Source organism: Tamandua tetradactyla, chromosome 2 (genome assembly GCF_023851605.1).
Source record: "Tamandua tetradactyla isolate mTamTet1 chromosome 2, mTamTet1.pri, whole genome shotgun sequence".
In the NCBI taxonomy this organism is placed as follows: domain Eukaryota; kingdom Metazoa; phylum Chordata; class Mammalia; order Pilosa; family Myrmecophagidae; genus Tamandua; species Tamandua tetradactyla.
This window is the reverse complement of record NC_135328.1, coordinates 15,578,570-15,592,627: the sequence shown is the minus strand read 5'-3', so window position 1 is coordinate 15,592,627 and position 14,058 is coordinate 15,578,570. Positions and strand designations below refer to the sequence as shown.

The following is a 14,058-nucleotide window of genomic DNA, read 5'->3' as shown; positions in this document are numbered from 1 at the left end:
AATCCCAAAAGAGCCGTGAAAGCCCTTCGCTCTGCCAGATATGCCTCATAAAATCGATTGAACGACAGCTGTGCGGAACTGTTCAGGGCATAGATTTTCTTTCCATTTGGGCATTTGCTCTAATTTTTTTTTTTCCTTTTTCATAGCTAAGACTGAGATGGACGGTCCCTGCTTCAAGTTCTTCTCCCCACCGTGCATATAAATGCTCCAGGTGGTTTGCAGAGGGGGCTGCATACGTCACGGCTGAGGGGAGAAAAGAAAAGATGTTAACATCAGAAGAGTAAATATGTTTAAGGCTTTGGGAGAAAAAGGGAAGCTGTTTGTCTGGCCTTGATGAAGCCAAATAGACTTGTATTAGAGGTGAGACATTGGAAAACAGAACCATTAAAGCCCCTTTGACTCTTATAGTAATTATTTGGCATCATAGAGCCACGCAGAAGGAAGGCACTTGGGAAGTCATCAAATGAAGCACCCCTGTGGCATCCTGACAGATGGCCCTCCAGGCTCTGCTTGAATAGGTCAGGAGATGGGTAGCTCACTACCTCCCAGGCAACCTATTCCATTTGGTTGGAAGGGACCACGGAGGCCAGGAATTCAGCCTCTTTTCTCCAGATCCCTTGGTGGTCTTCTTTTTATGCTCTTGCCCAGGTTCGCCTTGTACGTTTCTGGGGACGAAGAGCTCACGACTTCCTGTTTTAGTTGCCTGGGCTGCTCAAACAAATACCATGAAATGGGTTAGGTCCAACAATGGAAATTTATTAGCTATGGTTTTAAGGCTAAGATAGAAGTTCAGGTAATCAAGGCGCTGCTTTCTCCCTGAAGGCTGTGGTGGGCCGGTTGGGCCTTCGTCCCGGCCCCTCTGTCACATGGCAAGGCGCACGGCGGCCTCTCCATTCTCTCCCAGGTTCTGCTGAATTTCAGCTCCTGGTTGTCCTCTCTGTGGCTTCCTCTCTTTCTCTGTCTGAGTTTCATTCTGCTTTTAAAGGATTCCAATAGTGGGATTAAGACCCCATCCCAAATGAGGTGGGTCACACCTTAACTGAAGCAGCGTCATCTAAGTGTCCTACTTACAGTGGGTTCACACCCACAGGAATCAAGGATTAGGTTTAAGAACATGCTTTCCTGGGTACATATAGCTCCAAGTCACCACACCCCTGGGCTGGCCCACCCAACCTGATTACCCACTCTGGGCTGGCTCCGAGATTTAAAGGTGGGAACACAGACCCTGCCTCTGAGCAGCTGCCCCTGTGGGAGAGGCAGACACTTCCCCAGATGACATCAGCCTGGCACGGCCGGCACAGCGGCTACACAGGCGAAGGCAGAGGTCACAGAGGGGGCAGCTGTGACCTCTCGCTGCAGAGTCCCAGAGGACTTCCTAGAGGAGGTAGCCCCCTAGTGTGGATTTTGGAGGGCACGTAAGAATTAGAGCAAGAAATGACTTTCTGGGCAGAGAAATAGCTGTTGCTGGGCCCTGCAGGATGAGCTAGGGTGATGTGTGAGGAGTGTTTAAGTATGTGGTATTGCTTGGGCACAGGGTGCCAGGTGGGAGTGATAGGAGAGGTGTAGAGTAGTGGTGGGGGCCACCTCGCTGAAAACTTGGGGTTTAACCCCAGCACAGTGTGGAGCAGTGAAGGGTTTAGGCCAGGAGGGGCTTGCATAGCTCTTCATCTGGTCTCTGAGAGGCTAGATGAGCTGGAAGTGCCCACCAGGGCACAGCAAACAGCCAGAAGGAGCACATGACACAAAACCAGGTATGAGCTGAGTCTCCCGTGGGCTGGCTCCATGCTCAGTACCTAGCGTGCATTACTGGCATGGCCCTGGCAGGAAACAGAGCCCACACTGGTGGTCACAGGAAGAGACTCTAAGGAGGGGACCACCTAGCAAGCCGGGTGGGGGTAAGGAGGAAACCCTGGGACATCAAGGGACCCAGGGACTCATGACAGCGAAAGGCCTTCACTTCCACCAGGCCAGAAAGAGTGAAGAGGAGAAAGGGTTCCCCTGAGCCAAGAGGGAGCCAGAACTCACCTGGAGACCCCACTACTGCCAGAGAGACAGTGGAAGAAAAGGGAAGCAGCCGGGCAGCCATCTCCATCCCCTCTCTCTGCCAGCCTCCACTCCCCTTGCCAGAAGCCAGAGTTCAGGAGAGGCCAGGAAGTACAGCCAGAGGGCAGCCTCTCAGCGCACAGGGAGAAACAGGGACAGGAGTGGGGCACAAGGAGAAGGACTTGGGGACCAACAGGAGAATGACAGTGGGGAGGAGGTCTGGGTGACTCTGTGATCCTGCTGGGCTGGTGGGTGGGTGGTGGCACCACTCCTCGAATCGAGAGGAAGGGGGAGGGCCGATGGGCTCTGCTTGGGCCATGGAGTGGGTAGGGTGTGTGGGACACCAGAGCAGAAGTCTCAAGTGGCAGTGGCATTAGCAGGTATAGGGCTCAGAAGAGAGGTATGGGCTGGAGAAGAAATTAAGGAGTTGTCAGCGCAGAGAAGGTGGTTGAAGCCCAAGAGTGGGGACAGTGGAGCAGGGAATGAGCACAAGACTTCGGCAGAGGCCTGGCCCAGGGGTGACTCTGCAGCTGGGGCCCCATCCCCCATCCTGCTTTCACAACCTTCCCTCCAATGTCGTTTCATCATTGTCTTAAGAGCCGTCTCCAAAAGGGAAGTGAATACCCATGGAGTACGCAAGACAATCCGCTGAGGTGCAGCAATAATGTTACAGCATTCATTTAATTGTTTTAGGTTGAGAAAAATCTAAAGAAATTAAGGTTTACTGATATTTAACCCTTTGACCAACCCTGGAGCCCCGATTTTTGGGGGACATCTGGTGCTTCTAAGCAAGGGGTCTCCCGAGGACAGAATGGTGAGTTGACACATTATACCCGCGGACCTCCGCACAGGTCCGTTGCTTCTCTGGGAGGACTTGCAGGCCTCGGCGGCCAGCCGTGCTCATGGCTATGATTTGTTACAGGAAAAAGAAACACTGCACAATCAGTCAAGGGAAAAGGTTTGTAGAGCGAAGTCTAGAGGAAACCAAGTGCAAGCTTCCAGAATCCTCCCCTAGTGGAGTAACCCAGGACGCACTCAATTGCTCTGTCCATGAGTTGTGACCACGTAAGTGAAATGTTATCTACCGGAGAAGCTCATTAGAGACACCGTGCCCAGGGTTTTTATTGGAGGCTCGACATGTTGTCACCTTCTGCCAACTATGTACCAAAATTCCAGACTCCCAGAAGGAAAGCATATTTGATGCAATCCACATGGTTTGCACCACTTACACACAGCAAGCCCCTCATACTAGAGAATGGGGGGACCCCTCCAAAAGCTCAGGTTCCCAGAGGCCAGCCAAAGCCCCACCTGATAAGCAGGTCTTTCCAAGGACAGCGGTCTCAGGCCTGCCGAGTCAGCCCTCTTTTTTCTTTTTTTTTTCCTTTTATTCAGCCCTCTTTTTTGTATATGCATCCTCAGTCGTTCTTTGCTTTCAGTTTGTGGCAACAGATTACAGTTCCCAAATGTCAAGGTAAATTTATACTACGAAGTTTTAACTAATATGTTATTGAAGCTTAACAAACTTAGCCCTCACAAAATCAATAAGCAGCTTGAAGATGATGACTTCAAAGAAAACTTAAATTGTCTTTTGAATGGTGCTAAGTGTATCAGAGTGACCCTTCAGCCGTGTAATGAGGTAGGAATAATGATATCATTTCATCATTTTCATCCTTTTCGAAGCGTCTGTGTTCTATATATGTTTGTGTTGAAAATGGATTTTCTAGTAGGAGGACATTATCATAAAAGCTGTAGAAACCATTGCTCTTAATAGTTGTGTCCACATTTTACCATTAAGAGTGTGCGGAGATCATTCAGGGGAATGTCCACGGGCTGACCAGCTTCTCCCCTTGGGTACATCTTTCCCCCTTTGATTCTGGATTGCTGAGAGTGATGTACCTGATTTGAACTGAGGAGGCTGTACTTGAGGAGTGGGCAGTGCTAGGTGGTGGAGAGAGCTGCGCCGGTGGGACAAGGCATTGAGGTCCCCAGCATGGTTGGAGGACAAATCTTAAACACTCTGGGCCTCAGTTTCTTCATTTGTAAAATGATCTCACTCAACGGACTGCTCCAGAAAATCACCATTATATGCTGAGCCTCTGTCCTAGGAATGCTTGTCAGATGACAGAGGAATGGATGAATGAATTGACGGATGAATGGATAGGTGGATGGATGGATGGGTGGGTGGATAGAAGGAAGGAAATAAGGGAGGGAGGGAAGGAAGAAGGGAGGAAGGGAGGAGCCAGTCATTGGCTGGCTCCTCCCCTCCTTGCTGGGTTTACTTTTGTTACTGTTTTATATGATGGCTAATAGCATGGCCATCCTGTACCCTCTCTGAAGCCCTGTGATACATTCTTGCCTGTCCCATGTCCTCTTGCTTTTGAAATGAAGGAAACAAATAGAAGGCTGAACCCCGCCACTCCCCATAACGCTTGTGGCACTCACCCTTGGCATTCCACGTCTCTGAAACAATCTCTTTGATGCTATTGTCCTTCCCTTGACTTTAAGCTCAGCCTTGCAGACTGCCCAGCCAGTTTCCATTTTCACAATAAAGTGGAAAGGGGAGGCGTTCTGTCTGTGAAAAGCTGGAGAACCACGTTGCTAGAGAGGCAGTAGCCCAATCAGTCTGCAGTGGAGCAACCGGGAGCGTTTCAGAGAAATTCTGTGCATGCTGCCAGCAGCCCTGGCTGGGAGGGACCCCCACCAAGCAGACCTGCGGCCTCGGACTCCTTCCAGCACAATGGCCTGAGCTGTCTGCTGGCCTGGTGCAACTTTCTTTTTTAAAAATTTGTCATATGTTGTTGTTTTTTAATAGTGGTGAAATATATATAACAAAATTTTCTACATTCACCCATCTTAGGTGTGCAATTCAGTGGCATTAATTACATTCACAGTGTTGTATAACCATCACCACTATCGATTTCCAAAACCTTTTCTTTACTTGAAACAGAAACCCGTTAAGCAATAGCTCCCCACTCCCCCTCTCCCAGCCCCTAGCCCCTCTAATCTATTTTCTGTCTCTGTGAATTTGCCTTTCCTAGAAATTTCATATAAGTAGAATCATGCAATATTTGCTCTTTGGGGTCTGGCTTCTTTCACTGAGCATGTTTTCAAGGTTCGTCCATGTTGAACTATATGGGAGAACTTCATTCCCGTTTCTGGCTGAATAATATTCAGCTGTGTGTGTGTATACTTTGTTTAGCCGTCATCTGTTGATGGGCGCTTGTGTGACTTCCACCTTTTGGCTAATGTGAATAGTGCTGCTACAAGCATTGATTTGAGTCCATCTTTGATCCTTTTAGGCACATACCTGGGAGCAGAACTGCTGGGTCATATCTTTCTTTTTCCTCCTACTGCAGCCTCCTTTCTGCTGTTTTCAGCTGAGGCAGGTTGGGACCTTTAAGAGGGAATTTAGCTAAACAGAGCAGAGAGCACAAAGCTTTTTTTGCCCAGTGAGTGGGAGGCCCAGAACCCCAGGGCTGGGCTGTGATTGGGCGCACCTGTGAGATACAGGGCCTCTGGGTATTGGGCTACAGGGGGCATCCAGTGCAGCTGGGGAGCCTGGGACCTGACAGTGGCAATGGTGCAGGTGGGGAGGGGGCATTCGGGAGGCCTCCAAGACATAACGGTGGCCGGCCAGCCTGCTGGGGGCCAGATGAGCGGGTTGCAGCCACCTGTCAGGGCCAGTGATTTGCACCCACCGCCAGCCCAGGGCCAGCAATCTGGGTGCACCTGTGTCCTAGGGAACAGGTGTGAGCTAAATGGAGCCTCAGTCCTGAGTAGGGCCCCAAGGTCTGAGCGTGGGTCCAGCAGTCAGGCTGGCCTATGCTGTGTGACCAGAGTCCTAAGTGGAGCCAGGCAGCATATGCTCCCCTCTTTTCCCACAGGCCCAAGGAGACAGGTCCCTAATGAGATTGAGAAACCCATAGACTTTTTAGGGACTGGATCTGGGCTGGGTGCAGCTGCCTGTGGGGTACCCCAAGGGCCAGCTCTGAGCTGAGTCCTGTCCTCCTCTCCCAGAGTCACTGGTTTGCTGAGCCCTGGAGGTGGCCATGGAAGACTCATTCACCTGCCCAGCCTTGGGCCCTGCAACTCTGGCTTCTCTCACCCTCCCCAACCCCTCCTACTTCCCAGGGACTCCAAGCCCAGGAGAACAGGTTCCTGGGGCCACCATGGCCTCCTATAGACTCAAGAGAGAGGGCAGTAGCGTATCTTCACCTTTTCAGGTCTCTCTCCCTGCAGAAGGCACTCGAAAGACCTCAGCAGTCCTGCGGGCCCCTGCCCTGTCTGGGCAGGATTTGCACCTCCCACCCCTCTGTGTAGAATAAAATGTCCACAGAGTTGAAATTTGATTGAAGAGCTGTCAGTGCTGGTAAAACTCAACAAGGTGCATAGCTGAATGTGGTCCCTGTTACCGCGGTGCCCGCTGGGACAGGCTCACACATGGTGCAGCCCGTCCACCTGGGAGATGCTAACGCCTGCGTCTTCCCCTCTAGGTCAGGACCTGGATTCTCACCGTGGGCTACACAACTGCCTTCGGGGCCATGTTCGCCAAGACGTGGAGGGTCCACGCCATCTTCAAAAACGTGAAAATGAAGAAGAAGGTAATCGCTCCCCGTTCGTCTCAGGGTGTGTGCAATGTCCGCTTAGCATTTATTTAGCACACATTTATTAGGCACCTACTGGGTTCCAGCACAGGCTCCTTGCTGTGAGTTCAGGCTAAACCCCATACCATGTCCTGATGATTTTAGCCTGCTGGGAAATCAGACAGTTCACAAGGCATTTACAGCCTACAGTGAAGGGCTGCTGGGGGCAGGTGGGGTACTGGGGTGCCAGGCATTCAAGGAGGAAGTGTTGCCTATGCTGAGTTAACCAAAGAGGACAGGAAGCCAAAAGTCCCCTTGAGAGGACATATGGGCAGAGCCCTGGGCTGTGTCCAGGGCGCTAAGAGGGGCTCCGTGTGCCATGGCACAGGAGCCTTAGGAACAGGGGCAAGATGAGGCAGGGACCACGGTAGTTACGGCATCCGCACTTTGACCAGCGAGAGGGAGCCCTTGAAAGAGGGGAGTGAGCCAGGGAAGGGACCCAATTTCATGATACCCTTTGCAGAGAGGCCCTTTAAGGACAGGAGCTCGGCCTTCCTGTGGGTGGAAAGCTTTTGCCACCAAGCACTTGCATGTGACTGGCCATGATGTTGACTGAGCTTGACTCTCAGGACGCACCACTGTCCATTTTCATTCACTCAGTGGTGCTAGTTCTTGCCTTGCTCCTGCAAGAAATATAGGGCAAGGGCTATGATTTTTGAAGGCCCCCTGGTCAGTGACTAATGTATGGAGGCTGCTGTAATATTCAGGACTCCAAGCTGTGTTCAGAGGCAGGACCTCTCCCTCTGCCTGCTTAGGCAACGGCAGGGCAGCCCCCTGCTTTGGGGGAGAGGGAACAGGCTGGCTTCTTCCTCTCTGGCCAGCCTGACTTTTGTCCATCCTCCCCCATCATCCCACTCACTAAGTTTTCCAACACCCAGAGCTGGAGCTTGGAGTGGTAACACGAGTTGAAAAGGCCATGCTTGGCTGGCGTGGCTGGGGCTTAAACGTGCCCTTTAGACGCTTGTGCCCTTTAGATTCTCTTGAGTCTTCAAAGCCCCCATTACTAAGTCTCTCTCCTGCAGTGCCCTTGACATGGGTAAATTCCTCTTCCCCAAATTGGCCATTGGTGGTTTCTTCCCTCAGCCCCTGAGAATCTGGTGATTCACCCACTCCTGGGGTCACCTTTTCCCTCACGCTTAGCTTCAAAGGGGACACCCAGCTCTGACTCACCGGAGCCTACACCAGGTCCACGGGAGGCCTCCGTGCACCCTTTGCTCCTGCAAACTCGAGGACTGCAGGTGGGCCCCATGGGAGCCACAGCCCCTCTTCTGTCCCCCTTTTGGAGCAGCTGATCAGCCCTCAGCCCACTTTATGTCTCTCAGTCCACTGAGCGACCCCCATCAAGCCGTCTGAGTGGTCTCCTTACAGCCCCTCTCTTGGTCTCACGTCAAGGAGGAAGCCCCCGCCACCTCATTCACTCACCCAGGGAGGGGCCTTCCAGCACCATGATGCCGCTTCCCCCAAATCCTCTTCTCTCTTCACCCCCACCCCAGACATGCACAGGCACACTTTTTACACCCTATTGTGGTAAAACTTGTTTCCGAAACCCTCCTTTGCAGACCCTGCATTGGGGATTTCCATGATCCGGTCCTTCACCCAGAACCTGGGTTTGCCTTCCTGGGCAAGGAGCCGTGGTGCCCGTGGCAGGACAGAAAGCACTCCAGAGGCAGCAAGAGGTGGGGCTCCTCTCTCCATCTCTCTGAGCCTCAGTTTCCCTGACTGTACAATGGGGAAAAGTTGAAGTAGCGCCATCCCCCAAGCTATGAGGCTGTGGTCTCCTGACTCGGGACCCACCAGGGTAGCTGGAGAGGCTGCAGCACCTGCCCTTCTCCAGATGAGGTGGGGGTGCTTTCTGCTTCCCTGCCGCCCCACCACCACCACACAGCAGACACGCCTTAGGAGGACTCTGGGCTGCATGCAGAGGGAGGAAGCTGTGAGGGGGAGACAGCCGAGCTCTGCCACCCCTCCCTGAGCTAGCTTGGAGGGTCCCTGCCCTCCCTGGGCCTCAGCAGCGTCCTGACAATGCCGTTCTGGGAGACAAGAGGGCTGGCCAGCCCAATGGTTTTTAGCCCTGGCTGCACATCACAATCCAACAGGAATTTGGAAAACTACAAAGTAAATATCATAAAAACAACCAGCCCAGGTCAATAGCAACCAAACCTCAGGAGCTGCAGTTCAGCAGCAACAGCAGTTGGTAGACTTTCCCAGGTGGGATGTGGGTGGCCAGGTGGAAGGCCAGGGCTGCCCAGGTTGGGCCCCCAAATGGCAGAGGCCTTGGCATCACCGGGGACCTAGCTACAAATGCACATTCTCAGACACCACCCCAGCCCTACTGAAGCAGAATCTGCAGGGTGGGGCCCAGGAATCTGTGTTCCTCAAGCCCTCCCTCCAGGGGACATTGACACAGGCCAACGCTGGAGAAGCACCTTTCTGCAGACTTCTGGAGCCCCTCCTGCTCTGTCATCTCTGACAACTCCATCCTGGCTTTGAGCATCACAGTTTTGATCCCTTTGTGTCAATAGGTGATTCATCCATATTGTTGGTATAATAAACTACTAGCCTCTATGTTCCCTTACTCAACTCTCTGGCTGTCTGACAACAATTGACAAAACGTGTCAGGCAAGACTTCAGTTCAATTGTCAGAAAGCTCGGTGTGAGGACATGCGGGACATGTCTCAGGACAAATGGTGTCCTGAGACCCTGAGCTCAGCTCACTTCCCACCACACTGCCCCAGGAGGGAGAGGAGACCCTGAGCATCTGGGCAAACTCTGAGAACTCAGGCTTCTGGTAGACCCAGACATCCAGGGGAGGAACTCGGCAGAGAAACTGCTCAAGGCTTAGAGTATGAGATTCCCTCACCCATCCCACACACCCCTAGTTTTATTTGTTGTGAAAATGATTAAGGTTAAGCGAACACGCACAGACTCTTTGGCGTTGCTCTGAGGTCTGCAGTTATCCCTGGAGCAGGTTTGTGGTACTGTAGCTAAGTATCATTTATCAGTCAAATTTTTGAGGAGGTTAAAATTGTAGGCAAGAAATCCACAGCTCACATGGATCAAAATCTCCAATCTGGGAACCAGATTGTCTTGAAAGGACTTACTCCATGAACCAGCTTTTATATATAGCCAGGGTCAGTTTTCATTGTTGTCGCCATCTGTTTTAAAGAAGTTTAGACTTTATTTTTTTAATGGGCTCCTTTTATTTAAACGGGCAGATATACTCGGTTTCTGTAAATCTGTGAATGCAATCATATGCTTTTCTTCTTCCTTTAATCCTTTTCTTCTTTCCTTGCCTCCCACTTCCTCCTCCCTCCACCCACAATGGCATACCCTCCCCACACACACAAATTTCACCCCATCTGGCCACATTTTTAAAGACATTAAAGAAAATGAAACCTATTAAAGAAAGTATTGACACATGGTGACTTAATGCTTCCAAATTCGGTATTTTTATAGCTTGCTATCATTTTTTTTTCTAAAGACCAATCATAAAATCTTCAGTTGAGAGCCTTATTACAGTCTTCATTCTGCCTCTTACTGAGACCAAATTGAAATGTTGAGATGAGTGCAGCAACTCAGACAGGAGACCTTCTGTTCTGGGGCAGATGTTTTTTGAGGACAAAGGAAGTTCACTCCAAGTAAGGCATGGTTCAGTCAGACAAAAACACAAACAGTGAAAGCCTGAGAGACCACCCGCTCAGATCTTCACTGAGCTCAGCTGTAGGAGGAAGCTGAGAGAGGGCTTGTAACAGCTACCTGGAGGCCTCAGTCACCTGAGGTGGTAGGCAGGCAGGACTGCTATTTGCACAACTCTAGGGACACCATTCCCATGGTGTTCCCTCTAAATGGGGTTCCCTGGAGCTGGCCGATGAGTTGGCCCTGGTAGCAGGTGAGGCTGAATCAGTTTAAGTCAGAAGATATGAAGTTGTTTGAAGAACTAAAGAAATGCCCTTCTCTCTAAAGGAGGGGTGGGCAAACATTTTCAGTAAAGGGCCAGTGGGTAAATATTTTAGTCTTTACAGGCCAATTGGTTTCTGTCACAACCACTATTAACCTCTCACTTCTGCTACAGTAACATGAGAGCAGCCATAGACAAATACATAAAAGAATGATTGTGGCCATGTTCCAATAAAACTTTATTTACAAAAACAGGCTGTAAACCAAATCCATAGTTTGCTCTAAATAATGGGAAGTGACATTTGGCAATGGCAGTAGTTGACCTCTGATGAGCAGTTAGTGATGAGCCAGGCCCAGTACCCTGGTGCAGCCTGTACAGTTGTGGTTGCCATTTTATAGATGGAGAAGCTGGCTCAGAGGGCTTCGGAAACTCACCCAAGACCACACAACTGGTTAGCAAGACTCAAACTCAGATCCGAGTCCATAACCTGGTACTTAATCAGTCCTGGGTATCTTCACTCCCACTTCTCACTCAGTAAGCATGTACCACTAGTAAACTTATAGCCCCAGAACTGAGTCTGATGGTATCTGTGGGCACTGATGTTGCCCAGGGAGAAATTGGGGCAGCTTCAGAGAGGGAAATGGAAAAGAAGGAAGGCAGTCAGAGAAGCAGAGTTGAGAATAGGGAGACATGAGGGTTCTCTGCTGCCCAGACTTTGTGTGGTCAGATCACTGTGGTTTTATCTTTCCTTCCATCAGTTCTCATTATTTATTTTTAACCTTCTCTCATGGATGTTGTACTATGTATATTCATAGGTGGATTTGTTTAATTATTCACTCTACCCCATTAAAATGTGTGCTCCAAGAAGGCAGGACATTTTCTCTTTTGTTCACTGCTCTATCCCCAGCGCCTTTTACTGAACCTGATTCAGAGTAAGCACTTCATAAATACTTCTGCAATCAGTGAATGAAATGTAATTTGTAACTAGTTAGCTTGATTCCATTCAGGCACAAACACCAGCCAAGTATTAGGCTTTGGGAATGGCACCAGTAGGAAATTAGACACAGCGTCCCACCATGGATCCCTCTAGGTAATGAGTATGCCTAAGTCTAGTAGAGCTGAGGTGCAGTATCACACTTGGCCCCTAGATGTCACTGGGCAGCATGATTCTGTAAACAGAAGCAGTAATTGTCAAAAACCCAAGTAGTGAAGAGAAAAAAGCTCCAGTTTGTGGAGCATCTTCTATGTGCCAGGTACTTTATTAGGTGCTTATCTTCCATCCCCTCATTTTATTTTTATAACAACTTTGCAATTTAGAGATCAGTGACCCCACTTTCTAGATAAGCTAAACAACTCGCTCAAGGTTACATAGTTAATATTTGGCAACCCTGGGATTAGAACAAGGTTTGACTCCAAAACTCACACTCTTTCCTTTGCACCATACTTGGAGACCAGCTGACCAGGCTCCCTTCTTCCCCCTCCACCACCCCCACCCTTGCCATTTGACCAATGAGAAATGGAGAAGCGGAGAGAGGAAGTGATTTTTCCAGGGTCACATGGGTAGCAGGGAATGGAGCCAGGGCTCCAACCCAGGTCCACATAATGTCAGTACTCTCCTTGACATCTGCCTGGGATGTTTCTGTCCCATGAGGCTACCTCAGACTTCATACATGAGCCTTAAAGTTGAAAGAGTTGTACTTTGTCACATTTGCAAGGTGATGTCCGAGTGCTGATCTTTTAAGACCAGTTGGGCCTTGTGAGTTCCATCGGGAGGGGTGTCTCCTTCCTCCCAGGTGACTCCCTGTCCCTGTCCTCAGCCCTTTTCCCTGGAGTGCATTGCTTCCTGTGTAGCATAAGGGTGTTCCATACAAATGCACCTTCCAGGGAGTTAGACTACGGGGAAAGGGGTGGGCCTTTATTCTTACCAGTAGTCCTTGGCAAAGAACAAGCGATTCTGGAGGTGCTGACATGTAGGATGGGGGGCAGGTTTGGGGGTCAGAGAGGGAAATGCAAACCTGAGACAGCCCAAGCCGCCTGGCCAGTGTTTGTGGCATCTGACAGTCACTGCCCGGGACAGTGTCACAGCCCTTGGCTGGCCCTCTCCGTCCGGCTCCCTGCCTCTGGTCTGCCCCAACTCCCCATCACTCCTTATTTATTTTATTTTTGCATGGGCAGTCACCTGGAATTGAACCCGGGTCTCTGTCATGGCAGGCAAGAATTCTGCCACTGAGCCACCATCACACCACCCACTCATTTAAACCTCTGACTCTGGCTGGCAGGTTTACACCTGCCCCACCCACCCCCAGCCACACCAAGCCTCCCACAGAGGGCATGAGGGCCCTTCAGCTGCCTCTTAGAGGCCTGGGGGTGGGGAGGGAAGTGGGGGAATGCCAACAAAGTGCACGGGTGTCTTGGGAGAGTGGTTGGGGACCAAGCTCAGGAAGGCTTTGAACGCCAGGCAGAGGCGTCACAAGAGGGAGTCACAAGAGGCTCTAGAACTTGAGTCGGGGGTTAGATCACTCCCCGGGCTGCCATCCAGGAAGCTCTTGCAGCACCTGCTGCTTCCTCTGCCCGGGAATCCCTCTCCCGAGGCCCCAGGGGTCTAGCTCCCCTCCCTCCTCCAGCACCCTTGGCTTCTCTGTGCCACAGCTTTTGCCACGCTCCACTGCAATCCTCCAGGAAAAGTCTGCCTCCTCCCTGCATCCCCTCATGGGCCCTGGACGGCAGTGCCTGCTCTGTCTCTCTGCGCCCCAGTGCCCAGCGGGCCTGACACTGCTGAGGAAATGCTTCCTTAGGCCGTGTCACCTGTTCAGCCAGATGCAGACCAGGCACTTTTCCTGGGGCAGGCCTGGGGCTGGGAGCTGAGAATCGAGCCGGGAGCAACACCCCAGCTGCTCGGAGCCCACTGTCGGGGGGGGGTGGGGGGGTGGGTGGGGCAACAGCTGCAAACCATGTTATCACACATCTGAGTGCAACATCACCTCTGTCACACAGGCTTCAGAGGAGGGGGACGTGGCCATAGTCCCCCTAGTCTATGATGTCCTCTGGTTGTGTGGGGGCCACAGACAAAGACGGTTTGTTCCCTGCAGGGCTTAGGGGCTGCCTGGTGGGGAGGGACAGAACTGTGGCCTGCAGTGCTCCACGAAGTAGCACCCGAGCTGGGCAGGAGGCAGTGACCTTGAACTTGGTCAGCAGCCCCACTTTCTCCTGGCCCCGTCGTGACAGGTCCTTTGCTCATTCCCCCACAATCCCCAGGAAGGTCTGACAGCCAGGGTGCAGGGGAGGGGTGCCGGCCCTGCCTTCAACCTGGTGGGGACCAGATGTGGGAGGCACCTCGGGCAGGGCACCCACGGATGCAGAGGAAAAGCTGCCCAAGGCGTGTGCCAGCGGCAAAGGCTGAGGGCCTTCGGGGCAGAAGCCACATGGGCAGATGCCTGGAGCCTCCCAACAGCCCTGCGGCCAGCAGGAAGCTGC

General features: G+C 51.6%; 1 protein-coding gene across 1 annotated transcript in view; it reads left to right on the top strand.

Moving 5' to 3' along the window:
• The window catches only part of GABBR2 (gamma-aminobutyric acid type B receptor subunit 2), a 399,248-nt gene that overhangs the window by 314,422 nt on the left and 70,768 nt on the right, over window positions 1-14,058 (top strand). The window contains exon 12 of the mRNA XM_077140179.1: window positions 6,537-6,644. Within this exon, the coding sequence (XP_076996294.1) occupies window positions 6,537-6,644 (108 nt within the window). The remainder of the gene's footprint in view (window positions 1-6,536; window positions 6,645-14,058) is intronic.